The sequence below is a fragment of the Lithobates pipiens genome, unplaced genomic scaffold (genome assembly GCF_037356315.1).
Source record: "Lithobates pipiens isolate NorthernLeopardFrog02 unplaced genomic scaffold, aLitPip1_a1.2 Scaffold_3, whole genome shotgun sequence".
NCBI classification, from domain to species: domain Eukaryota; kingdom Metazoa; phylum Chordata; class Amphibia; order Anura; family Ranidae; genus Lithobates; species Lithobates pipiens.
Genome location: NW_027507790.1, coordinates 169,328,446 through 169,354,108, shown reverse-complemented (window position 1 = coordinate 169,354,108; position 25,663 = coordinate 169,328,446). Strand labels below are relative to the sequence as shown.

At 45.8% G+C, this 25,663-nt stretch overlaps 1 protein-coding gene across 3 annotated transcripts in view; it reads right to left on the bottom strand.

The window, feature by feature from the left end:
* The window catches only part of LOC143940766 (baculoviral IAP repeat-containing protein 1-like), a 128,653-nt gene that overhangs the window by 91,064 nt on the left and 11,926 nt on the right, over nucleotides 1–25,663 (bottom strand). For all 3 annotated transcript variants that reach the window (XM_077462483.1, XM_077462485.1, XM_077462484.1), the window contains exons 2-3: nucleotides 14,525–15,114; nucleotides 2,445–2,544 (exon numbers count right to left, since the gene is read on the bottom strand). In XM_077462483.1, the coding sequence (XP_077318609.1) occupies nucleotides 2,445–2,544; nucleotides 14,525–15,098 (674 nt within the window). In that variant the 5' untranslated portion in view covers nucleotides 15,099–15,114. The remainder of the gene's footprint in view (nucleotides 1–2,444; nucleotides 2,545–14,524; nucleotides 15,115–25,663) is intronic.

Below are 25,663 nucleotides of genomic sequence, written 5' to 3'. Positions count from 1 at the left end.
CATTGGAGGTGTACCTCCGAGACCATCACGTTCTTGAGTCTGAGAAAGAGACCACCAACTTCTGTATTAGTGGAATTAGATGTAAACACACCATCAGTGTTTAGTGATCTAGAGGCTCTAGTATCCTCCCCGTTGTCCTGCTCCCTTAAGGTTCTCGGATTCCACGTGATAGCGTCATTGAGTACGACGCACGCCGTGACGTGATAGCGTCACTGGTTACGGCGCACGCGTAGAACGGGCCCATTCTCTTTGACTGGCTGCCCTATGCAATGTCACGCCTACGGCGTGTGACGCTCACCACGAGCGAAACGGCGCCTATTTCTGTGGCTCCTCCCCTCCCTATTCCCTGGCAAGCTACTGGATGCGTGAGGTCCACACGCACACGCCCCCGGGTTGTGACGTAATGACGCAACGTGTGACGTTCGCACGCAAGCGTCCAAACGCACACGCCCCCTGGGTTGCAGCTTAGTGACTCAGCATGTGACGTCCACACATGCACGCCCCTGATCTGAGGTAATGCGTCCTGACGTGGCTCTCTGCGATTGGCAGTACGGAGCACGTACAGGAGAGGGAGTGTGCCATGGTGCGCTGTCTCCCTCCTTCCCTTGTATTTCTATGTGGTAACCTAGAAGTACATTTGTCCTTGCTATTGGACAAGATGGTCCTTTTCCACTCCCACATCCACTCCCTCCATGGCCATGTGACATATGTATGTAGTGATTGGCTGTACCTTCTCTTTTATTACACACCTTCTGACCCTTTGATTTGAACTGTAAACAATAGATCATCACATAAGGACTACTATTATGGTTACTGATATACACTTTTCTGGCCACTTACGGTTAGTAAAATAAGTCTGAGATATTCAAACAACACAACACGGATAGCATACAGACCCTCACAGTTCTTAATATTAGACTACACAAATGCAAACAGGTCATTTTATGTGATGTTGCAGTTTAATCCATGCGAAACAGATGGTATATGTCCGATCTTCTAATAGTGGCATTTGATGCGATTTCTATATGCCCTTTATGTGCATTGGATTTCCTTGTAATTTTATGTTAGATGAGGCCATGTCTAATATGATTGATTTAGAGACATTTATTTGCGAACATGGTGGCTTACTTATATATTTTTGTCACTATATTAACTTAACAATTTGCATCGGTGCTGGATGCGATTTCTGGGGATGCTTTTTATGTACTAGATTTTCTTGTATTTTTATGTTAGATTAGACCTTCAATATTATGATTAACTTATGGATATCTATCTGTGAATGTGGTGGCTTATTCTTATATTTGTGTCACTAAAATAATTTGATAGCTTGTATCAATGACATTTTTATATCTTATTCATACTCATCCATTTATTGTGTTTAAAGATGCTTTCTCTGATTTGATTAAATGTTCATTGTATCTTTAAGAGGTTGTCCGAGATAGGATTCCCCGCCCTTTGGTAGGCGGAACCCCTCTCTGACTCCTTATATATTTGTTAGCAATGTGGTGGGCCCCAACATGCCCCTGTAGAAGACACATATGTCGAAACGCGTTGGGCGAGCTGTTGGCACCCTACATTGCTTTTAATCTTTATTTTAGACTGTCTATGTGATCACTAAGTCATTAATTATTTTTTGACTTCAATAAATCAACCTTTTTTATACCATCTGACCTGCACCATGTGGAGCCCTTTTTCTTTTTTTCTTTTTTCTGTTTTCTTGGCTTAAACCTCCACAACGTCTCCCTCTCTATTTGGGTGAGATTGGAGAATCAGTACAACGGGCTACGTCTGAGCTTGACTACATACACCCTTGACGTTCCATTTGAAAGGATCCATCACAGGGCTTACAATCGTTTGGAGCTCATCCATCAGCTCAACAGACCTTCCTCTTCGTACTCCTCGGTCCCAAACTGTGACCTAAAGCCTTCTAGACTCAACTGTCATATGACTGTATGAGTCCAACTAAGTCGGTAAGAAGTATTTTATCCATTCTTCTCTGATGTTACAGTCAAGCAGACTCGCATGAATACACCCGCCCAGTCCAATTTCCCCCCTCTGTGACGGTTCGACCACCCTTGGGCCGGCTATATAGTGGAACGTGTGGCTATTATTGGACTTTTCTTTAGGCATTCTTATTTATATCATTTTTGCTTCTATCCATATAATTTATGCTGACCACATCTATTAGTGAAGCGCTACACTGTTTTTATTGTTTTGTTTGTTGAACTTTGTTTGTTTTTTGGTGTTGGCTGCTGTTTTTTGGCTGTTGAGGCCTCTTTCCATATATACTAAATTGTAGCGCAGTGTTTTCCCCCTAAACTAAAAACTAAATTTACACTATAGCTCCACTTTTAGGAACAGGGGGCTACATTAAAATCAAATAGCATTTTCATTTTTTGGTGCTCAGAGACAGTTAAGTTACACTTTAGACAACATAAACTCACTCAGGAAACCACTTTGCGTGTTCTCTCCAGGGGTCATCATCCTTTTCCCATATTCCTATACATCCCCCACAGGAGAAGCACTGCACTGTGTCTCTTGATCCTGAAATTAATGAGAGTACCAGCTTATATTATTTTCTTTCCAAGCAATACAAATACACAGAAAAAAACATTTTGTAAGGTATGTCTTGTTGGACAATTAAAATTGACTTGAAATGCACAATCAACTGTCACAGCTTTCCTCAATACCTTGCAGAAGCTGTTGTAAAGCTTTAGCCATCACTTTTGAACCAGCTATACTGTGTTGTGGTCATCAACCTTGAAAACTGTTTTTCGGGATTGAATGCAGAAGAAATGCTTATTTGTTTGCACTGCTTACCATCTAACATGTGGGAAAAGGATGGGGGGGAGTGGATATGGCATCTTTATGCTTTAATTATCAAGGAATGATGTCTTAAAGGAAAAGTACAGCCAAAGCTCATTTGGCTGTACTTCTGTGGATCACAGGAGTGTAGTTCGCTCTGCACTATTGTGATTCGTTTTCTGAAGACAGCGGAACTGAAGCCCACTGTTGGCTGATCTCACAGAGCCATCTATCTATCCAGGTTCAGGAAAGATCGCAGCCATATGGTCGGGATCCGCCCGCATGCCCGGACCACCACCCGGCTCAGCCTCTCAGCGAGCTGATGAGAGCCTTAACCAGTTGCTCCCGTCCCCTCCACAACTCAGAACTCCAGTGAGCGCTAGAGGGGCAGAGACTGACAGTCATGGCTCTATGCATACGGAGCTCAGAGAGAGAACCAAGCCATTAGTGGTGTTTGATCGATGTTCTCAGTGTTAGAGAGGACAGGGAACAGGTACAGCATCCATCTGAGTAAGTATGATTAATTTAATGTAGCACTGACCCCCAAAGGAGCTGCTGGTTTTTGTTGGGCTTACCATTATCTCGCCTGCCCACTGTGTCCATCTTAAGGATCCCATTGTAGAGTGGATTAAAGAATATTAGCTCTGACACTTGGTCCTTTTTCTGGGTGTTTATTTAACAAAAACACACACTTTTGCAATAGAGGGGTAGAGGATAAGGGGAATTCAGGTACCTTTGTAGTTTTGCGGGTTAAAGGTATTTCCTTGATCCAGAGGACAAACGATTCCCACAAGCTGGATCTAGCAATCACCGGATAGGCCTCTCTCACTGACCTAGCAGCCGGTGAGATGCTCAAACAAAGTCTCTGCCCTAGACTTGATAAGTTTAGCGATCTTGTTATGCAATCCTCTGCCACAGGAAGGCACAATAAGCTTCTAGTTGCAAAATTAGAGTTTCCCCACAGTACCTGATTCTTTCAGCCGACCCGGCGATACTGTGTGGTAGACAACCCAGGATGCATCCTCCACTTGAGTCTCCAGGCTCATCCATGAGGCACCAGCCTTATTGCGCGGTCCTCCTCAGAAAAGTCCTCCCCTGGATCCTGCAGTTGCTTGGCTTCTCCCCGCAGGCAAGACAGCACAGGATCATCTCTGGATCAGTAGGCCCCAGAGCCCCTGGGCCTACCTTTCAGATGAGGAGCCTCAGGCCAGCCGGCCCAGAGACATTGAATAAGGTAGCACACATCTCAGGCCAGGAGGGCCATGAGGTCGGAAAAGACGAACCCCAGAAAATAGCGTTGGTACCTTAAGTACCCTTACCCAGAATGCACAGCGGGTAGACCACTCCCACCGGGCTGTTTCTGAGTAAAAGGGGTACATAATACATTTAGCTTGTTGCATTTCCAACACTTACCGGTGGTGACAGCAACACCCACGATCAAGTGGAAATTAGCACAACCCAGCCAAACTGGTACAAAAGCCAGAACTTTTGCATAATTAGTCTGAACCAAACTGCAGCTTCAGACAAACTTAAATTTACAAAAATACTAGCATCAGTATTAAAAATACCAGCGCTACATAAAAAAAAAAAAAAAATTCCCATACTTCTCTTAAATCTACACAATACAATCTGACTGTACAGGGTGTCCTAAATCTCTAGAATTACCAAAACTATGTGTAGTGGTACTCCCGTAGGAGCTGCTGAGTATTGTGGTCCGTCTGTCACCCTGCCCCAGCCAGGCACACACTTTTCACTCATGCAAAGACATGAAAGCAGTCCTTGCACTTGTTTTTATGTTTTATTGAGGGAGATTAAACATGGATGGGGGCTTATGAGATGCCGAGGTAATCAAAACATTAGAAATTGGGACGTCTGTATAACAGTATATACATTTTCCTCTTCTCCTGCACATCGCTTCCTTTCTTCCAGAGTATCACTCCTTACTCCTCCTGCACATCGCTTCCTTTCTTTCACTCTCCAGACTAGCTAGCACTGTAAGCCTGACACTGGCTCAGCCAGGCCCAAAACAAATGCCCTTTGCAGGCAGGGAAAAGTCCCAGGGCTAGCTGTCCCTGTGGCTGCTGCTTCCAGTACCACCCCTTCAGGCACTGCCAGCCCTCCTGGCTGCAGCTGCTCCTTTCCACTACCCATGCCACAAACATCCTCTGGCTCTACACCCATCCTGGACTGCTGCATCTCAGTCCTCTCAGGCATGCCTCTTAGTCCTCTCTACAGTGTGAACACTCACCAGCCCTCTTGGCTGCCTTTGTGGAACTCCTGGCCCAGGCCCGATTTCACCCCCCAGACTGGGGAGTTCCCTCAAAGGCCCTGAACTCCTAACACTCCATCTCCACTCTTCCACCTGATCAACTCCTCCCCAGCTGGGCTGACCTGGGGTATTTAAGGAGGCCTACCCCCCTGCCAATCCAAGTTGGGGATTGGTCAGGTATCCTTAGAATACCCCATGTGGCTCCATCTCCCCTCTCCACCTCTCTTTCCAGAAAGTACCAGAAAGATCTGGAAAGAAGTGGGAGGTCCTAGTGACACCACCTGTGAGTCATCCAGCACTACTCTGAGCCACTCCCAACCCAGATCACCAGAACACACCCAGGCCTGAAATTTGACCTGTCCTCAAACAAAAAAACGACTTTACACTTCTAGCACACTAAAGGGTGCTACATATGTAGTGTGAGGGCCCACCTAAACAATTTAATGTGTATCCATTCAAGCCAGCCCTTGCAATACATAGTTGTAGGTAGATCTAAATGATTTTACATTAAATCAGATTGTAATGTGTATAATGAGCAAAAAGGTAGAAATGACAATAGATTAATTTTATTTCTTCAGGTTATTGCACTAAAACTACAGAATAGTGGTATATGTCAATACTATACAATATATACATGAGGAGATACCTATAGATTAAATGTGTAGGCAGGTGCCTAATTTCAGTGTACACTTTAATTCTTGTTATATTAAACAGTAGTGTGCTAGTGAGTTTCATGTATAGTAAGCTGCCCAAGGGGTTAGGTAAGGGTTAAGTCTGCCTACTCCCAGGTGTTCATAGAGATGCCCCTTGAGGTGGGCTATAAATCAGGCAGCTGCAGCTTACTGTACAGGGGGGGGGGGGGGGGGGCAGGCAGGTAGGTAATTTTAATACAGAAGAGACAAAGCATGCATATTCTGCATTAAAAATCCTGCATGTTCGTCCATTTTTATTTATTACCTAAAGTTCCAGTTTAACTATGTGAAACTCTGTGCTCAGTGAAAAAAATATTAAGCACAATCTATTTGGAAAGCTGCACTCAACTTATCTGAATAAAAGCTAATGAACCAAAAAATAAATACATAATAAAAACTGTGTTTTATTATCCATTTAAATGATAATTGCAGAAAAATTATATAGACAAGTGTTTTAAATACGATAGGGTGGATTTACTAAAACTGGAGCAAACAGAAGTTGGTACAGCTAAGCATAGTAACCAATCAGCTTCTGACTTCAGTTCGCTCAATTAAGTTTTGAATATAAAACCTAGAGGTTGATTGGTTACTATGCACAGTTGCACCAGATTCCGTGGGCTCCCGTTTCTGCAAATTCCCCTCCAATGTTACTGTGACTTTAAAAAAAACACACCATAAACAATATGTGATTCAACCAAATGTTTTAATATCTGCCATACAAGGAAAAACCACGTCAAAGTGAATACTGTACAAAAAAAGTCCACAAACAATTAGGACACAGTGCTTATTCACTGCTGTGACTTCTCTAATGCGACTTGCTGTGACATACGACACAAAGTCACAAGACAAGCAAAACAAATTCATTTCAGTGGGTGTTGTCTTGTCTTAACTGCTGTGACTCAAGCCTCAGCGACAAAAAAAAATGTTCCTGCACTACTTTTCTGCGTCTTCCTTTGCACATGACTGCCATACACTGCAATGTTAAAATCACAAAACCCACAAGGAAGTCATTTATTTGTCTTATCTTTGTGACTTTGGCTGTGACTTCAGAGGGTTTTGTAAGTCCAATATTATGTGTCACACTCTGTATTTGTACAATTGGCCAAAGCCAAAGTTGCAGAACATAAAAGTCGCATTGATGCCGCATCAAGTCACAATGCAAAGTCATACAATTTCAGGGTTGCAGCAGTTTGAATAGAGTCTTATTAATGATGGACTTACTTCATGGACTTAGATCTCACATTGACACAGTTTTTCCTTGTTTGCCAGAAATCAACACATGAGGCTGAAGCACATATTGTTTAAGGTTTGTTGATTTAAAGTCACAATGTCATAGAGACTGTTTATGGTGCTTCTGTTATATTGGCCACTGGCTATAGACACTACCATGTTACAGAGACTGTTCATATTGGACAATCCATGTTAAATGAGAGTGCCAGTTATTCAGCAGTCTGTGAAATCTTTCCTATACTACTGTTCAGGTCTGTATCAGCAAAACTAAAAGCATCCAAAAAACAGTTAACGTTGCCAAGGTCTCACCGCCTGTAGGTTGCAAGTGGTAAATATAAAATACAGTGGGCTTCATTCACTAAAGCAAATCACATGCAGTATTTAGGTGTCCAGACACATTTTCCCTAAATATCGTATGTGACCCTGAAACTGTCAATTTACTATATATTGTTTTGTGGTATTTACCGCAAAACGCTTGGTAAATACCACATGAACTGGTGTTGAAGTCAAAGGAAATAAATAATGAAATGCATGCAGTCATTAAGTTGTGGTCCAATCATGCTGTATTTAAAGGGGTTGTAAAGGTTATTTTTTTCTTTTCTAAATAGGTTCCTTTACGCTAGTGCATTGTTGGTTCACTTACCTTTTCCTTCAGTTTCCCTTCTAAATGTTTATTTTCTTTGTTTTCTTTGTCTGAATTTCTCACTTCCTGTTCCTCCTCAGTAAGTTGTTCAGTAAGCTGTTCTGGCTGACTAAACACCGCTCGGATGATGGTGTGAAGTTTACTGAGGAGAAATAGGAAGTGAGAAATTCAGACAAACAAAAAAAAAAACATTTAGAAGGAAAATTGAAGGAAAAGGTAAGTGAACCAACAATGCCCTAGCTTAAAGGAACCTATTTAGAAAATAAAAAACAAAACTTTACAACCCCTTTAAGGAATGTAAAAATATAATAGTCAATTCTGAGTAGTCTCTATCTTTTTGGATCCTTGGGTTGATTTACTTAAAATACAGCTAAAGGATTTATTATTTTTCGTTTTGGATAGAGTGGAGGTAGATTAGAACACCTGTTTTTTTTTTTGTTTCAAACTTTTTATTGTGAACAACACAAGAACACAAGATACAAACCAAAATAATCAGGTCTGCGAGTACGGTTCATAACACACGATACGGAAAACATAGTACATATACCACCATAACTGTTCTTCTCCAACCAAGTTGTTAGCGCACTCTAGTTTGGAACAAGGAGACACGATAATATATCTGCTAAGAGGATATCCAGTATTAAAGAGGAGAACCCCCGACCCAGCATCAAGATAGGACAGTAATCAAATTCATAAGATACCGGAGGGATAGCCAGCCTAAGGACCTTGTTCTGGTCACAAGAAACATAACTAGAGAATTTATAGCCAGAGGCTAAGGAGAAAGAGGGGGGGGGGGGGGAGGACAAAGGAGAAAGCAGGGAGATGACAAGAGAAAGAAGGATAGAAAGAGAGAGAAAGAGTCAGTGCCGGCGGGACCGCACGGGAGCCCAGAGGACCATCAAACCATTCAAAGTTAGTGTGGACTAGATTTATGGTACAAGTAGGCTTGTGTCGAAATCTGCAGGGAGAAAGTTATCTGCCCAAGGATTCCAAATTCGAGAGTGGTGAGGGACACACTAATAACGTTGCCTCGATCTTACTATGGATCATAGCTTGGGTCACTCAATTTTTCATTTCAGCTATGTGGAGATTCTGGGTTTTCCAGGCTCTAGCGATGGTCTGCTTAGCAGCCGTAGTCAATTGAAGAAGGAGGCAGATTTGGGCACTAGTGTAGTCCCCTTGTATGTGGTTTAAGAGTGCCAGGGCAGGGTCAAGAGTTAAGGTGTCGTGGAGTACTGTGGAAGCTATCTGAAATACTGCCTTCCAAAATTGTTGCACTATCGGGCATGTCCACCAGATGTATACCACCGCATAAGTACTTTGTAATTAGCTTCCAGAGCCACTACGTTTTGGGTGGAGGATTTGGTATTGGCCCATATCTTGGACCAGTCCTCCGCATCAAGAGTCAGTTGCAGGTCTTTGGACCACTGCGCAGCATAGAGAGGGAGGTCAGTTGGAAGGGCGGTTAGGTGAGTATAAATATCTGAGATAATACCTGGGGCATGGGGGTCCGAAGAGCATATCTTTTCAAAGAAGGACATACTGTCGAGGGAGGAGCAAGAACCAACCGTTGTTCTAACGAAGTGAGCTATTTGGAGGTACCGAAAGGCTTCAGTAGAGGGTAATTCACCTTGGGCTTGAAGAGCAGGAAAGGGTTTGAGGGAGGTACCAGTGACGAGGTCAAGTATTCTATGGAGGCCAGCCTGAGACCAATGGCGAAAAGAACCGGGTTCCGTGAAGGCAGGGTAAAACAGTGGATGGTCTAAAAAGGAGAGTAAAGGGGTATGTGGAGAAACCAGCTTATAGGGACCGCGTAACCTATCCCATAATTTCAACGAGTGGCTTGTGAACGGGTTGGTTATGGGGCCTCGAGCTGATGGTGCAATCCACAATATATTGGATATCAAGAGAATATAGTTTGATTGCCTCCAGACTGACCCATATGGGGGTTTCGCTAGTTGCATGGAATAAAGTGATCTGGGCCAACTGGGCAGCTTCATAATATCGGGCAAAATTTGGTATACCAAGACCACCATTAAGTCTATCATGGAGAAGAATGGATCTCGGTACTCTAGGCTTAGTTGATCCCCATGTATACTTGAATACCCGAGACTGTATAATTTGGTGAAAATAAGACGGAACTGGGATAGGGAGAACTCTGTACAGGTAGAGGAGTTTAGGCTGAAGAGTCATTTTGACATCAGCTATTCTACCTAACCAGGATACACAAAGAGATTTCCAAGCATCTAGTAGTGAGGTCAGGTGTGAAAGCATGGTGGAGGTAGTTGGTTCGAAAGAGGGCGGCTGGGTCGCCAGTCAGTTTTATACCCAAATATGGTAGTGTGGAAGTGGACCAAATGAAGGGGAAACAACTTTGTAGGTGAGCTAATTCATGGTGTGGGAGAGACATGTTCAGAGCTTTAGATTTCAGTTGGTTAACTTCCAGGCCCGAGATGATTGCAAATTTATCTAAAATAAGGATAAGGTTCGGAAGAGTTGTACAGGGAGAGGTCACAAAAAGTAGTGCGCCATCTGCAAATAGGCAGATCTTATGGGAGGTAGAAGCAATCTCTAATCCTTTTATGTCTGGACAGGCTCTAATTAAGGTGGCCAGGGGTTCAATAGCCAAAGCAAAAATGAGGGGGGAGAGGGGACGTTCCTCTTTCAATAAGAAAAGCATCCAAACGGAAACCCGAGTACTTGATATAGGCTTGTGGTTGGTTGTAAAGGGAATTTACCCATTGTAGAAAGTGCGGGCCAAAGCCCCAACGTTTAAGGATAAAATCAAGGTAAGGGCAGGACACCATGTCAAATGCTTTTCTAATATCAAGGGACAGCAGGTGCATTGGGATTTTACGAGCTCTAGCCATATGCTGAAGTAAAACAACCCGTCCGATGTTGTCACCTGCTTGTCGCCGAGGCATGAAGCCTACCTGATCCTTGTTCATCAACCTGCCAATCAAAGGGTTAAGACGGAGTGCCATAATCTTAGCTAGAAGCTTAATGTCTAAATTTAACACTGAGATGGGTCTGAAGTTAGACCACAAGGAATTATCGGTATTAGGTTTGGGTATCATAGCAATTATAGCTGTCAGAGTGTCTCGGCCAAATGTATGTTGTTGCAGTAGTGCATTAAAGGAATTACAGAGAAGGGGAGTCAAAAAAGGGGCACATTTTTTTAAAGTAAGTGCCAGAAAGCCCATCGGGACCAGGCCGTTTGTGGGATTTAAGAGACTTAATTGCTACAAGAACCTCTTCCGGTGTGATTGGTTCCTATCGGTCAGTCACTGTGGGTAGGGGTAGGTCACAGAACAACAATTCAGCCGTGGGCTGGGAGAAAGATGATTTAGCCTTATATAGAGTTTCCAGTCGATTACGAAATTCGCGTAATACCTTGACGGGGTTACTAGTATGGGTATTTTTATCTATCTTGAGTCTAATGGGGATTTGATTCCTATCAGGGCGTCGAAGGCGCATGGCCAACAGCGTATCTGGCTTGTTCGCTTTAGTGTAAAGGGTGTGATTAGACCTACGGATGGCCTTATCAGCTGATTCAGCCAGCAGAAGGTCCAGTTCAACTTTAGAGTTTTCCATTGCTATCCTATTGGATTCTGCTGGGGAAGACTGAAACTGGAGGAAAGCCTGGTGGAATTGCTGTTCTAACCTGGCCAGTTGGAGTTTTTTGTCGCGTTTGAGATGGGTAGACACCGAAATGCATGTGCCCCTAATCACCGGCTTATGTGCCTCCCATAATAGGATAGGGGAGATATCGGGGGTCGAGTTATTCTGCAAGTAGTCTTTTAGGGCCATTTGAATATCTAGTAAGTAGGATTGGTTAGTAAGGTGGGCTTCATTAATACACCATGAGCGGTCTCTCGATTGTGGGATCAGGGAAGATATCGAGATCAATGCAGCGCAGTAGTCCGACCAAGGTATGGGTTGGATAGCAGAATTAACCAAGATTGGGGAGGATGCGACTGAGAGAAAAATGTGATCGATCTTGGAAAAGGATTTGTGGGGATACGAATAAAAAGTATAATTTTTCTTTGACGGGTTGCACTCCCGCCAAGTATCAATCAAGGAGGCTTGCTGGAGCAGTTTCCGAAACCGTATGGAGGGGGCATACTGTTCAGGAGCGTAAGGAGATTTGTCTAAATGGGGCTGCAACACCAAGTTTGAATCGCCACATAGGATCAGTGTGCCTCTACAATGAGTTTGTAGGACGTGGAGTAAATGTGAAAAGAAGGGGGTGGGGTTATTATTAGGGGCGTAGTATGGTTTCTATATCTTGAAGTAGGCCCACCAGAATAACATAGCGCCCTTCCGGGTCCTTAATTTCCGAAGTTACTGAAAAAGGGAGGGTGTGATGAATAGCAATTAGTACACCACGTAGTTTAGTGGAGGCGGAGGCAGCAAAAACTTGGGGGTACCGGGAACTAAAATATTTTGGGGTCACATTTATGGAGAAGTGGGTTTCCTGAAGAGCCACTATGCCAGCCTTCATAGATGCAAACGACTGAAAAGCCTTGACCCGTTTGTTAGGTGAATTGAGGCCCTTGACATTAAGTGAAAGTATATTTATGGGGGCCATGGGAGGGGTAGAGGGGTGATACTCGGCAATGTCCCCGGGACCCTGCTATCCCACCAACAGGAGACAGAAGAAGAAGGAGAAGAGAGAGAACAGAGGAACAGAGAGGAAATAAGAGAAGAGTAAGGATTGTAGGGCAAAGACAAAGCCATGTAGGGAAGGGAGGACAGAGGTCTGTCGCCCAACCAAATAGTGTACAGACTCCCCAGCCATCCAGCCAGCTGGAGAGTGTGTACACCGTACTAGGGGGAAGCAATGACAGCTCCCCGCCACAAATGGGATATAACAATATAAGATCTTTAAGTCAAAAAGTGGTAAAACACTATGATATTAAAGCCATCAGTAGAAACCCGGTAGCCAACATAAAGCTAACAAAACATCCTTATAAAACAATCCCAGTACTTAGGCAGAATAACTATTTACTGATTAATGCAACAGTGTTGTTAGCCCAAGTAACGAAACACACACAGTGGGGGGGAGGGAGAAAAAAAGAAAAAGGGGGGGGGGGCGAGGGAGGATGTTCTGAAAGATGGTTTCCCTACTGGGATAAAAGAAGAACCCAGAGAGAGAGAGAAAAAAAAAGACCAAAAATAAAAAATAAGGTAGAGTAAGATCTGAGCCTGTGCAACCCCAGAGGGTGATAAGGGACTGTATAGGCTCCCCCTAAAAAATGGGGGGATAACCCATCACAGGACAGTCCCCTTGGTCCTTGGAAGAGGAGTCAACCAAAAATAGCTAGTAAAGTGTTCATGATCTCTCACAAGGGTCTTCCAGTGGCACTCGGTATGGGGGAATGAGGTGAACAACCGCGTTCAGCGAGGTGAATATGGCAGACAGTCCGCTGCGACATCCCGAGGTGAGCGGGCTGGTGTCCCTTTATGGATGGAGGAAGGGCCCGGTGGGGGTCTCTTCGAGGCACCTTTTTATTGCTGTCTGTGACCCGGCTACATGCCCACGGATGGTTTAAAAAACAGGCTGTAAAGCCAGTACAGACACCAGGAAAAAAGCGGCGTTAAAATCTCGATTTTAGCCACGTTGTGCATTGAATTCAATGCACGTTACTCCGCTCTGTCTTTCAGACGTGTTTCTCTGTCTCTATTCAAAATCAGTGGTTCCCTATGGGAGCCCATTGATTTGAATAGAGGTCGCACTAGAAGTTGGATCAAGAGGATCCGACTTGCGGTGTGACTTGTGTGCTGTGAATCTTGAGGGAACCAAGCGAAAAAAATTTTAAAAAATTTGCGTGATGGATCTTAATGGGAACCCCCACACCAAAAAAAAAATGGCATGGGGGTCCTCCCCAAGATCCATACCAGACCCTTATCCGAGCATGCAGCCCGGCAGATCATAGTTAGTAAGGTTGAATAAAGACACCAGTCCATCCAGTTCAACCTGAGTGAGTATCTACATTTGTCCCTGTACATTGCACACTCACAGTGGTCCCTACCCTCAAGGACCCACAATCCAAGGTTCTCATTCATATACTATGGACAATTTTGGACAGAGGCCAATTAACCTACCTGCATGTCTTTGGATTGTGAGAGGAAACCGGAGTACCCAGAGGAAACCCACACAGGCACAGGGAGAACATGCAAACTCCAGGCAGGTAGTGTAATGGTTGGGATTTGAACCAGCGACCCTTCTTACTGCTAGGTGAGAGTGCTAACCACTACACCACTGTGCCGCCTAATCATGAAAGGGGGGGGTGAGCGATGCCCCCCCTCCTGGACCATACCAAGCCACATGCCCTCAACATGGGGCATTGATGCTTTGGGGCAGGGGGGGCCAGGGCAATAAAGACATGAGTGAGTGATTTCGGGGTGGTGGAACTTGACTGGCCTGCAACAAAGTCCTGACCCCAACCTGATAAAACACCTTTGGGATGAATGAGAGCGGAGACTACGAGTCAGGCCTTCTCGTCCACATCAATGCCTGACCTCATAAATGAGCTTCTGAAAGAATGGTCAAACATTCCCATAGACACACTCCTAAACATTGTGGCCAGCCTTACCAAAAGAGTTTAAGCTGTTATATCCGCAAAGAGTGGACCAACTCAATATTGAACCCTATGGACTAAGACTGGGATGCCATTAAAGTTCATGCGTGTGTCAAGGCAGGCATCCCAATGCTTTTAGTAATATAGTGTATATATACAGTATATTTTATATGTGTATTTAGCTGTGTGCCTGGAGTTCAGCTTTAAACTTTCTTCCAGTGTGGTTGATTTGAATGATCTTTTCTTCAAACAGTGTTGATAAAAAAAAATATGTTTATAAGTTTTATGAAAAATAAAATACCTGTGAAGAAGAATCCAGCCTGTACCAGGGCAGAAGGATCTATTAGGGCATAGGGTGGCCAACAGGAAAAAGATTGTAGCCTGCCCTGTTCACCTTTCATTGATTCCTCACAATCATTCTGTGCACTTTTTACAGGCCTCGGATGAACTTCATACTTTAAAACATTCCCAGTATCACCACCTTTAACAAATTCACAGTTGGGATTGAAATGTCTGTGCCTTTCTATGGGAGTACAAGGTATAGACTGTTTGCAGAGCACTAGCCCGCAGCAAAAGCATTGAATGCTGCTTTCTAATTCTGTACAGAAGAATCCAGCAGAAGCCATTTCTTTTGGGCACCAAGATGACAAAGGCTGGTATAGACTAAGGAAACTCCTCAACCTTTTTGCTTCACTTCTCATGGAGTAATTGGGCCCTCTGGGCAGTTGCTCTCGTATCTTCCTGGCCTTTTGTTCTGCTCTAAGGAACGCTTTGTTCCAGTCTATATGCTCCAAGGATGGTGGGATTGCAAGCTTAAAAGATGGGTCATACTCCAAAATCTTTGTAAGATCCATATTTTCAGAAAAGACGGACATTCGTTTCCAGATATATCTGTAACAAAATAAAGAAAATATTGTATGAAATAGAAAATTTTATCAATCGCAACCTTTAATGCTGTTGTCAGTGTGGTATGTAATCTTAATAATATATATGTGGAATGTGAATTAAGATCTTGGTGGGGGGTTTTTTTCAGTGCCTTCAACCTTACGGTAAAATTGTGAACTTTGTTCAGATAATCAGTACATACCACAATAATTTCCTGAGTTTGTTAATCTATGGCGAATTCTTACCAATGTATAAATATCTCCCAATAAAATGAATAAGGAAATCATTTGATTTTATTCATTTACAAGTATAGTTACACAATTTCATACAGAACAGTGAATTCTGGTGATTAATATTTCACACACCTGATCAATATATCAACATAATATTACTTGTAAATTAATAAAATCAAATTATTTCCTTATTGATTTTAGGCGATATTTGGGATTGGGAGATATTTATACAAGAATTCCCCATAGATTAACAAACTCAGGAAATGATTGTGATTATCTGAACAAAGTTCACAAAGCTTTTATGAGCTTATTGTCCCTGATGGTATAAAGTATGTAAGGCCATAGAGCGGGGGCACACTGGATACACTCCCGAGATGAACAAGAAGCCTGTTATGGCCCTCACATTTATACCATCTGGGACAATAAGCTCATAAAATTATCATAAGCTCAGCCCAGAAGGTTTGGCTTATTCTCCATTGGTCTCCACTCTAATGATTTACCTGGTGAGCTAAGGTAATATCACTTTCAACCATTAGGTGTGTCTGAGGGCAGGAAATGTGTTCTGAACTATTAGTTAAAAAAAAAAATGTTCTCTTTCATAATGGGTATCAGCCTGTATATTTGGACTGATGAATATATATCTATGTTATTCAGGGACTCCAGCAACCGGTACAATATGCAATACACGGAGTATAATTTTGATTAAACAATATCACACAAAATGGATGTCTATATGGGTAATTGCGTAAATCCTGCACCTCCTATAAAGACCTATTTATCTTGGGACAACACATGCTATATGGGTATTTTCATGAAGATGTAATCACGATTTATATGTCTTTTATAACAATGATGGGTATCTTAATACAATTCTTAATTTGTTCTGTATGAAAATATATTTCTACCTTATTGCAGTGTACTCATTGGGTCAGTGGATACTAAAATCATGGTTGTATCTATAACCTGGAATCTGATATAGAATTTGAAATACTTATAATCACATGTATTTAAAATACCACATGTATAGACAGGATTTAAATGTTTTCCTAAAGTGTTGAAATGAATTTTGGTGTCAGAGAAATAGCCGTGTTGTGGGCAATTCCGCCAGTAACCGCCATGGTTGTGCCAGATGAGTTTCCGCATGCAGATGCACTTCAGCCAGGACACTGCAGTCTGAGTGCGCTGGTGCACGCGTGCCTTGGCATTGTGGGCACACCCCCTGGCCTATTTAAACCCGCCACTGACACTTGCAGTTTGCTGGTTTATCTACAGCTTCCTGTGTTCCTGTGCCTTGTATATTCTGAAGACCCCTGGCTTGACCTCTGCTTGGCTTGACCTGTGATCCTGTCTATCTCATCGCTCTAACCCTGGCTTGCTGACTACTCCTCGATCCTCTGCCCTCTATGTATGACCCGGCTTGTTCCTGTACTCCTCTCGGACTGTCTTTTCATATCTGACCCCTGGCCTGGCTGCGGACCCTGTTCCTGGTTTACCCTGCTGATTCTGTCTCAAGACTTATCTCCGCACGGTTGCCCACATTGCTACCCAGCGCAATTCAGTAACCTACAGCCTACCAGCCAGCCTGCAGCATTCCTGGCAACTCGTGCTCCTCTGGGCACCGCATCCCCTGTATCACTCCCAGGGGAGCGCTGCACTCAGCTGCAAGGGACGCCCTCTCAGAAATCTGGCCTCACATTAGAGACATGACACTTGGGCAGGCTTAACAAAGATTTAGATAAGGGTTTAGCTGTACAAACAATTCCTGGAGTTTAGACAATGGGTTCTGCTAAATATCAGCATAGATGGTGTGATTTTCAATAAACAATTGTTCTATCCATATAATCAAAATGTAATAATTTGTTTTAGGCATTTTTAGACACATATTCATTATAGACTGTATATATACTTGTGACTGGTGTCATTCTGGTGTATCATTAACCTCGCATCTCAGCCATTGTCTGGGGAAAAGCCAAGTCAACATTGGGTTCTTACTAGGGAGGCGATCTCACCCTTTGAAATTGGGGGAGCGCTACACTCAGCCGCAAGGAGCGCCCTCTCAGCAATCCGGCCTCACACTAGAGACTTAACAGTATAATCCAACCATGACTGAGGCCGGCAGAGGTGCATCCTCATTAGAGACTTTGTGTCAACAAACCATTATTCTGACCCAAGCAATTCAGAAGTTACAGGAAGGCTATCTCAAATTGAAAGATAAGCTGCAACACCTGTCAGAGTCATCTGCTTCTGTGGATCCGGTCCCAGCTTCTATCAGTCCCACGGTCTCTGCTCACGAACCTCCAGAACCTCGAGTTCCCGTTCCTGAGCGATTCTCTGGAGACCGGAAAAAGTTCAGATCCTTCAGGACTGCCTGCCTATTGTATCTAGCCTTGCAGCCCCAGACTTTTGCCTCAGAAACTGTTAAAGTCGGGTTCCTCATTTTTTTGCTGTCCGATGAACCTCAGGCCTGGGCCCACAGTTTATGGGAACAAAAGAGTCCAGTCATTTGCATGGTGGACCCATCCCTGGCGGCTATGGCACAACTCTACGAGGATCCCCAGCGTACTGTCACCGCTGAAGCCCCCCTGCATTCTCTACAACAGGGTAGGCGGCTAGTAGAAGACTATACCGCAGACTTCCGTTGGTGGTCTGCAGATACAGGCTGGAACGAGGCAGCTCTACTACACCAGTTCCACCTAGGACTCTCTGAATCTCTCAAAGACGAGTTGGCCAGGATCGGGGTCCCCGCCAAACTTGAGGGACTCATCCAATTATCCATCTAACTGGATCAATGTTTGCGGGAGAGACAGTCTGAAAGATCACAGGTCTTCAGGCCCGCCAATACTTCCACCTTTGGATCAGTTCCTAAGCAAGTTTGCCTGTTACGTTCCGCATTAACCCCTGATGAAAGACGTCATCGTATTCTGGCCAATCTCTGCCTCTATTGTGGAGGAAACAGGCATTTCCTATGTGACTGCCTCAGAAGGCCCAAGAAGCCACCCACTTACTCTCCAGTGTATTTCCAGGTTTCTGGGACTTCTCCCTCACAGCTTGTTCTTCCCATCATGCTGCAGTTGAGAGAAGAGGAAATCCGGCTCCAGGCCATAATCGATTCCGGAGCATGCAGTTGCTTTATAGACTTGAACCTGGCTAGAAACCTAAGGTTGCCCCTTCTCCACAAGAAACGGGGCCCGGAAGTTCGCTTAGCAGATGGCACACTACCTAATTCTGGCCTTGTTACTCAGGAGACTACCCCTCTCCTCATCACTTCTCCAGATGGTCATCGGGAGGTCATACGTTTTGACGCTTTGAGCTCACCTATGTCTCCAGTTATCTTGGATATTCCTTGGCTCCAAGCCCATAATCCCCAGATCAATTGGATCAAGAAGTAAGTCCTATTCACCTCCAGCTACTGCTAGTAACATTGCCTCATCCCTGAATCCAGAGATACCACCAGTCTGACAATCCAACCTGTACCCATCATTAACCCGAATGTACCCCAGGCGTACCACGAATTCCTGGAAGTCTTTGATAAGAGAAAAGCTGATGTTCTACCACCGCATTGGCCATACAATTGTCCTATCGAATTGCTAACCAGGGGCTGATATTCAGTTTGTACGTATTTTTCCCCTGAAATTAGGAACAGCACAACAATGCATAGATGAAAACCTGGCAAAAGGCTTCATCCGCCCTTCCTCATCTCCTGCCGGTGTCGGGATTTTCTTTGTCAAAAAAAAGACAAAACTTTAAGATCAAGTGTCGACTATAGGGAACTAAATAAAATCATCACAAAGAACCGTTATCCACTTCCACTCGTCCCTGAACTCTTTCAGAGATTTCGTTCAGCCCAAGTATTCACCAAGCTTGACCTCCGGGGTGCCTACAACCTCGCTCGCATCCGTAAGGGTGATGAATGAAAAACGGCATTCAGAACAAGGTTCAGACACTTTGAGTATTTGGTGATGCCTTTTGGGCTCTGTAACGCTCCAGGAAGATTCCAGCACTTTGTAAATAACATCTTCCGGGAATACCTTGACTACTTCGTCATCATCTATCTGGATGACATCCACATATTCTCAGCCACTTTGGAGCTTCACCGGACTCATGTAAAGACAGCATTACTCACACTAAGGAAACATGGACTTGAGAAGTGTAACTTCGAAAAAGAAATCAATACAATTTCTAGGGCTGTCTTTTCTTATCTGACCCCTGGCCTGGCTGCGGACCCTGTTCCTGGTTTACTCTGCTGATTCAGTCTCAAGACTTTTCTCCACACGGTTGCCCACATTGCTACCCAGCGCAATCCAGTTACCTACAGCCTACCAGCCAGCCTGCAGCATTCCTGGCAACCCGTGCACCTCTGGATCCCCTGTATCACTCCCAGGGCAGCGCTGCACTCATCCGCAAGGGACGCCCTCTCAGCAATCCAGCCTCACACTAGAGACTTGACACTTGGGCAGGCTTAACAAAGATTTAGATAAGGGTTTAGCTGTACAAACAATTCCTGGAGCTTGAACAATGGGTTCTGCTAGATATCAGCATAGATGGTGTTCTATCTATATAATCAAAATGTAATAATTCCTTTTAGGCATTTTTAGACACATATTCATTATAGACCAGTGATGGCGAACCTTGGCACCCCAGATGTTTTGGAACTACATTTCCCATGATGCTCAAATGCACTGTAAATGTAGTTACAAAACATCTGGGGTGCCAAGGTTCGCCATCACTGTTATAGACTGTTCATATACTTGTGACTGGTGTCGTTCTGGTGTATCATTAACCTTGCATCTCAGCCATTGTCTGGTGAAAAGCCGAGTCAACATTGGGTTCTTACTAGGGAGGCGATCTCACCCTTTGAAACAATGGGGTTATTTACCCTAGCTTTTCCTTTAATCAAAGGCTTTGTTATCTGGATCTTAAAACACGAATTTGATGATTGTCAGCTGGTTCCGTGTAAGGTGGCACCATTGTTCAGGTTACTCTGTTTCAACATGAGTTTTGTATCTTGACTTCAGCTCTTTACTGGATAGGATAATTTAATCACCCTTTCCTATGGGGGGGGGGGGGGACGCTTTCCTGGAGTGACGACTCCTTAGCTGAAGGCGACATGAATTACAATTACAATGGCAATGGCAATGCACAACTGAGGTTCCCAATCAATTAAAAAAAGTAGGAATTTAGGCTTGTTTCCATCCAGCTTTAATAATTGGTTCTCCCATGACTTATGTGGCCAAGTGGTTGCTCTGTGGCATTCTCAATGCTCTGCAATCTGATTGCATCTAAATAAGGTACTACACTTCTGCTGCATACACAGTCTGTGCCATAGACTGTTTTAATATTGCTCTGGTGTTGCTTTTTGGTATGTTTCAAGTTCCTGATTACATAAATAGGAATATTCTGCAGTTCCTATAACTTGTATCTGTTTCCACGCAATGGGGTATAGAGTGAAATATAGGCATCAGCTTTCACCGGGTTATATATCCTGCACCAGTAGGGTATATAGTATATTGAAGATGTTTGTGGTATAGCGCTACCAAACCCCACCTAACTGTTGTGCTTGCTCTATAATAAAAAATCCTGGGGGCGTGGCCTGGACATGGAGGGATAGAGACGTGCACTGCTTGAGCTCCCGGCCGTCTCCCACCTAATCTGAGGATATTTTCTGATTAAGCGCAATATGCCCACCTCGAGAAAGCGTGCCACACAGAGGAAGAGCAAATATACCAAACCATCCCTTCACACACCACAACCGGGTGATATTGAGAGACTTTTCCAACTTTCCCAACATCGCTCCCCGGGACCTACAAGGGCGGCGGCACGTGGCAGCAGAGACAGTGACCGCGCTGACTGCGCCTCCCCAGACCTTGGTATGGAGACCTCCATGGCAGATCCATACCTTGGCACCCCCTTGGATCTCCACCGCGATGTCCCTGACACCCCGCGAGCAGCCGTACAGACGCTCCAGATGGATGCAGAGCTCCGCTCGTTGCTGCAATCACTCCCTACGAAAACAGACATTACCACCCTTATAGGCGCAGTGGAAGCTGCCCATCGCAAAGAAATGGCTCTCGTGCGGGAGGAAGTGAAAGACCTCACCACCAGAGTAACGGGAGGCGAGACATCTTTAACGGCCTTGGAACGATGAGTGGCGGCGATGGAGGAGTTCCAGGACGCCCAGGCGGGAGTGCTGATGGTACAACAACTGCGGCTGGAAGAAATGGAAGACCGCAGCCGCAGGAACAACCTGCAGCTGCGGGGACTCCCGGAGGCGACGGGCCCGGAGGACCTGGCGGACACTGTTGCGGCGATATTCCGCAGCATACCAGGTGTAGAACTGCCGACCCGCCTGGAGTTTGATAGGGTCCATAGGGCCCTGGGCCCAAGATCAACGGATCCTGCCAGGCCACGCAATGTAGTCTGCCGACTGCACCATTACCAACATAAAGAAGAAGTCTTGCGGAAGTCCTGGGAAGCTCCTGCCCTAGAATTTGATGGGGTGGAGGTGAAGATTCTCCCAGATATCTCCCGTGCTACTTTGCAGAGGCGAGCTTTGTTAAAACCCCTGCTGGAACTGGCCCGCTGCAGAGGAGCAACCTACAGATGGGGCTACCCTTTGTCTGTCACGTTCCGGAAGGACCAACGATCGTTTACTCTACGCCACCCGGAATCTCTACCGGACCTGTTCGCCTTCCTGACTGCGGAGCCTATTACAGTACCGAATTGGCTAGCTCCTCTACCCCGCGCTCAGGGAGCGGAAAGGGGACCTGGCGGACGCGGGGATCCGCCGCCCAGACAGCAGAGAAATCGCCGCAGACCCAGAGCGTCCTCGCCGGAGGTTTCCAGGGAGCTGTGAGGTAATCTTTGACTATGGGCTCTCCCCCCCCCGGTACGGTGCCCGACTATTGAGGGGTCAGTGTGACTGATACTTCCACCCGCCACTATCTTCTACTGTTTGGTTCCCTCTGACTGTCCGGTAGCCGGGAGCGCCCGGAGGGCTCCCTCCTAACGAACGGCCGCGGAAGTGGCAATCTTTTGTGAGCTGGCTCCCCCCCACCTGACTGAGTCGCTCCCTGCAGCGCCAAGCCACCGATTCTGCCCGGACGGCCTTGCCGCTGCTCCTACACTGACAGGATTGCTTCCACAACATCTCCTTGTACCGGTGGCAGCACTGGCTCCCCGCGGACCTTACAGACTTAAGCCCTGAGTTCCTGATCCTCTTTGTTGCTTCTGCTATCCCTGTCGACCCGGAACTAACCCCCCCCCCCCCCCCACGGCATTATGCACTACCTGGGCTGTTACTGCCTTTTTTTTTGCCTGGGGGTCCCTATGTAGCCATCAACCCTGCTGGGGGACTGACTGCGATATCTCACTATTTTACTCCACCTTATCAGGGGTCTGTGCCCGGTAACTCTACCCCCTGCTGACTGCCTGTGCTTGCTTAGCATTGACCGTAACAAGAGAGACTAGGCCGCCCAGCTATGGACCCTAGCTGAGGGGACCCGGACAAACTGGTAATGCTGCTGGCCACTAGGAGGTCATCTAGAACTGCCATTATAGGTAGCAACCAGACTTGAGTTTGTCGGGGTCGCAGCCCCCCGGTGGGTGGGTATGGAGCTGGCAGATCCTTATCCGGACCTACCATGAGGGCCATCTCGGTGCCTGGTGAGACATGATGGACCCTTATCCAGGGTTTGCAGCGCCTGGGCTGAGCGGGGGGGGGGTGGGCTGTTTGCGGGGGGGGGGGGATTGGGGATATGTTAATATGTTGGAACCATGCAGACAAAACACGGATTCGATACCTGAATACGGAACTGTACGGATCGGACCGTGCATGGTCAGAGTTTGCTGCACTTTAATGGCCTTTATCTTTCTTTATTTGTTACATGTGATTTATTTGATATTTGTAACTTTTTGTTTCTTCCTCTAACTAATTAAGACTTAACTTGAGATGTGGGGGACGGGTATAGGGAGCTTGTTACCTGTTCCCTGTCCATTTCACACCCCCCAATAGGCTAGCATGTCCTGCTAGAGGGTACGGTTTGCCCTCAAGGCACTATATGCACATAGCTGCATTATTTTTCTTCGGAGACGTAGGGCAATAGGCCCAGTCCCCTACAACTGTTCTATTCTTTTCCGTCCTCTCTTTGTCTCTTTGTCTACACTCTCTACTCTACACCCCCCTTTCCCCCCCCCCTCCCCCCTCCCCCTACCTTCCCTCTGTCTTCCCTTCACCCACCCCCCCCCCCTTCCTGCCAACCCCCCTCCCCCTCCCACCAGGATCCCCATCCTTCCCTTTTTCCCTGCTTGACCATGGCATCACCACACCTCAACCTTCTATCGCTCAATGCGAAGGGCCTTAATACACCGGAAAAACTGCGTATTCTACTAGCAGATTTAAAAAGGTTGCACACAGATATTGCTTTTATACAGGAGACACACTTCAAACCTAATGCACTACCATATCTACGCAATAGACACTACCCGTTTACGTACCATTCTGTCAACCCAATAGCCAAATCAAAGGGGGTCTCCATACTTCTCTCTAACAAACTCCCGTGGAGATGCCAGGATTCACTGATCGATGCCTCTGGCCGTTATGTTTTCCTGAAGGGATTCATTGGCACTGTCCAAGTGACCCTGGCGACTAGGGATGAGCTTCGTGTTCGAGTCGAACGTACGTTCGACTCGAACATTGGCCGTTCGGGCGTTCGGCGAATTCCGAACGTTTTGGCCGTTCGCGTCAAAATTCGAGTGACGCGCGCGCGGACCACAATGCACTGCGTTGGCGCAGTGCATTGCTGCCCGATGATTGGCCAAGCATGCACTGTGACCCCGCATGCTTGGCCAATCGCAGCGCCGGCAGCGAGGAGAGCCATGATTGGCCACATGCATCCTGCCTGTGGCCAATCATAGCTCAGGCTGTGTAGTGCACGCCCCACACTATATAAGGCCGCCTTTAAGGCGGCCTCCTGTAGTGTGTTACTTTGCATCTGAAGCAGTGGGTGTTCTGTGTACCTTCAACACAGTACACACCAATCGTTTTTGGCTGATTTCCTATCTTGCTGCTGTGTAGTGGTTGTTGTCTGTGCCCTGACTGCAGTATACACCACTATATTCACCTCACCTATATAGCTAGTGATCTAGCTTTAACCACTTAACAACTGCCCATTGCCGATTAACGGCTTCAGGGCGGTTGTTTAACTCAGAGAGGCCGTTATTTAACGGCCTCCCAGAATTCTGCTCTCGCGTGCCCCGAGGTGTGCGCACTCGAGAGCATCCGTGACCGCCGGGTCCATAGGACCCGGCGCATCACGGTAAACGGCCGCTCATAGCGGCCGTTTACCACGTGATTGCTCCGTCAAATGACGGAGTGATCACTTGGAAACAAACCGGCGTCATGTTATGACGCCTGTTCCTACCTCCCCTTTCTGTACCGATCGGTACAGCGGAGGGGAAAGAGATCGGTGTCAGCAGCGATGTGGGCTGCATCTGCAGTGCCCACATCGCTGCTCACCGAATTTAACCCCTCAATTCCCTGCCAATACTCTGCAATACCAGTGCATACTCTGCAGTACCCTGCCATTACTCTGCAGTACCCCGCCATTACTCTGCAGTACCCCGCCATTACTCTGCAGTGCAGTACCCCGCCATTACTCTGCAGTGCAGTACCCTGCCATTACTCTGCAGTGCAGTACCCCGCCATTACTCTGCAGTGCAGTACCCTGCCATTACTCTGCAGTACCCCGCCATTACTCTGCAGTGCAGTACCCCGCCATTACTCTGCAGTGCAGTACCCCGCCATTACTCTGCAGTGCAGTACCCTGCCCTTACTCTGCAGTGCAGTACCCTGCCATTACTCTGTAGTACCCCGCCATTACTCTGCAGTGCAGTACCCCGCCATTACTCTGCAGTACCCCGCCATTACTCTGCAGTGCAGTACCCCGCCATTACTCTGCAGTGCAGTACCCTGCCATTACTCTGCAGTGCAGTACCCTGCTATTACTCTGTAGTACCCCGCCAATACCCCGTCAATACTCTGTAATACCCTGCCATAAATTGCCATACCCAGCCATACTCAGAGATACCCAGCCATACTCGGTGATACCCTGAAATACCCAGCCATAGACGCCCCTCACCGCCCTCCGGTGCTTCTACCAACTCGCCAGTACGATCAAAGCCAGAATCTTTTTTTTATTTTTTATTTCAGGCTTCCCAGCCTAGAGGTGAGATGTGGGGTCATATTGACCCCCCATATTTCACTGTAAAGAGGACCTGTCACCCCATATTCCTATTACAAGGGATGTTTACATTTCTTGTAATAG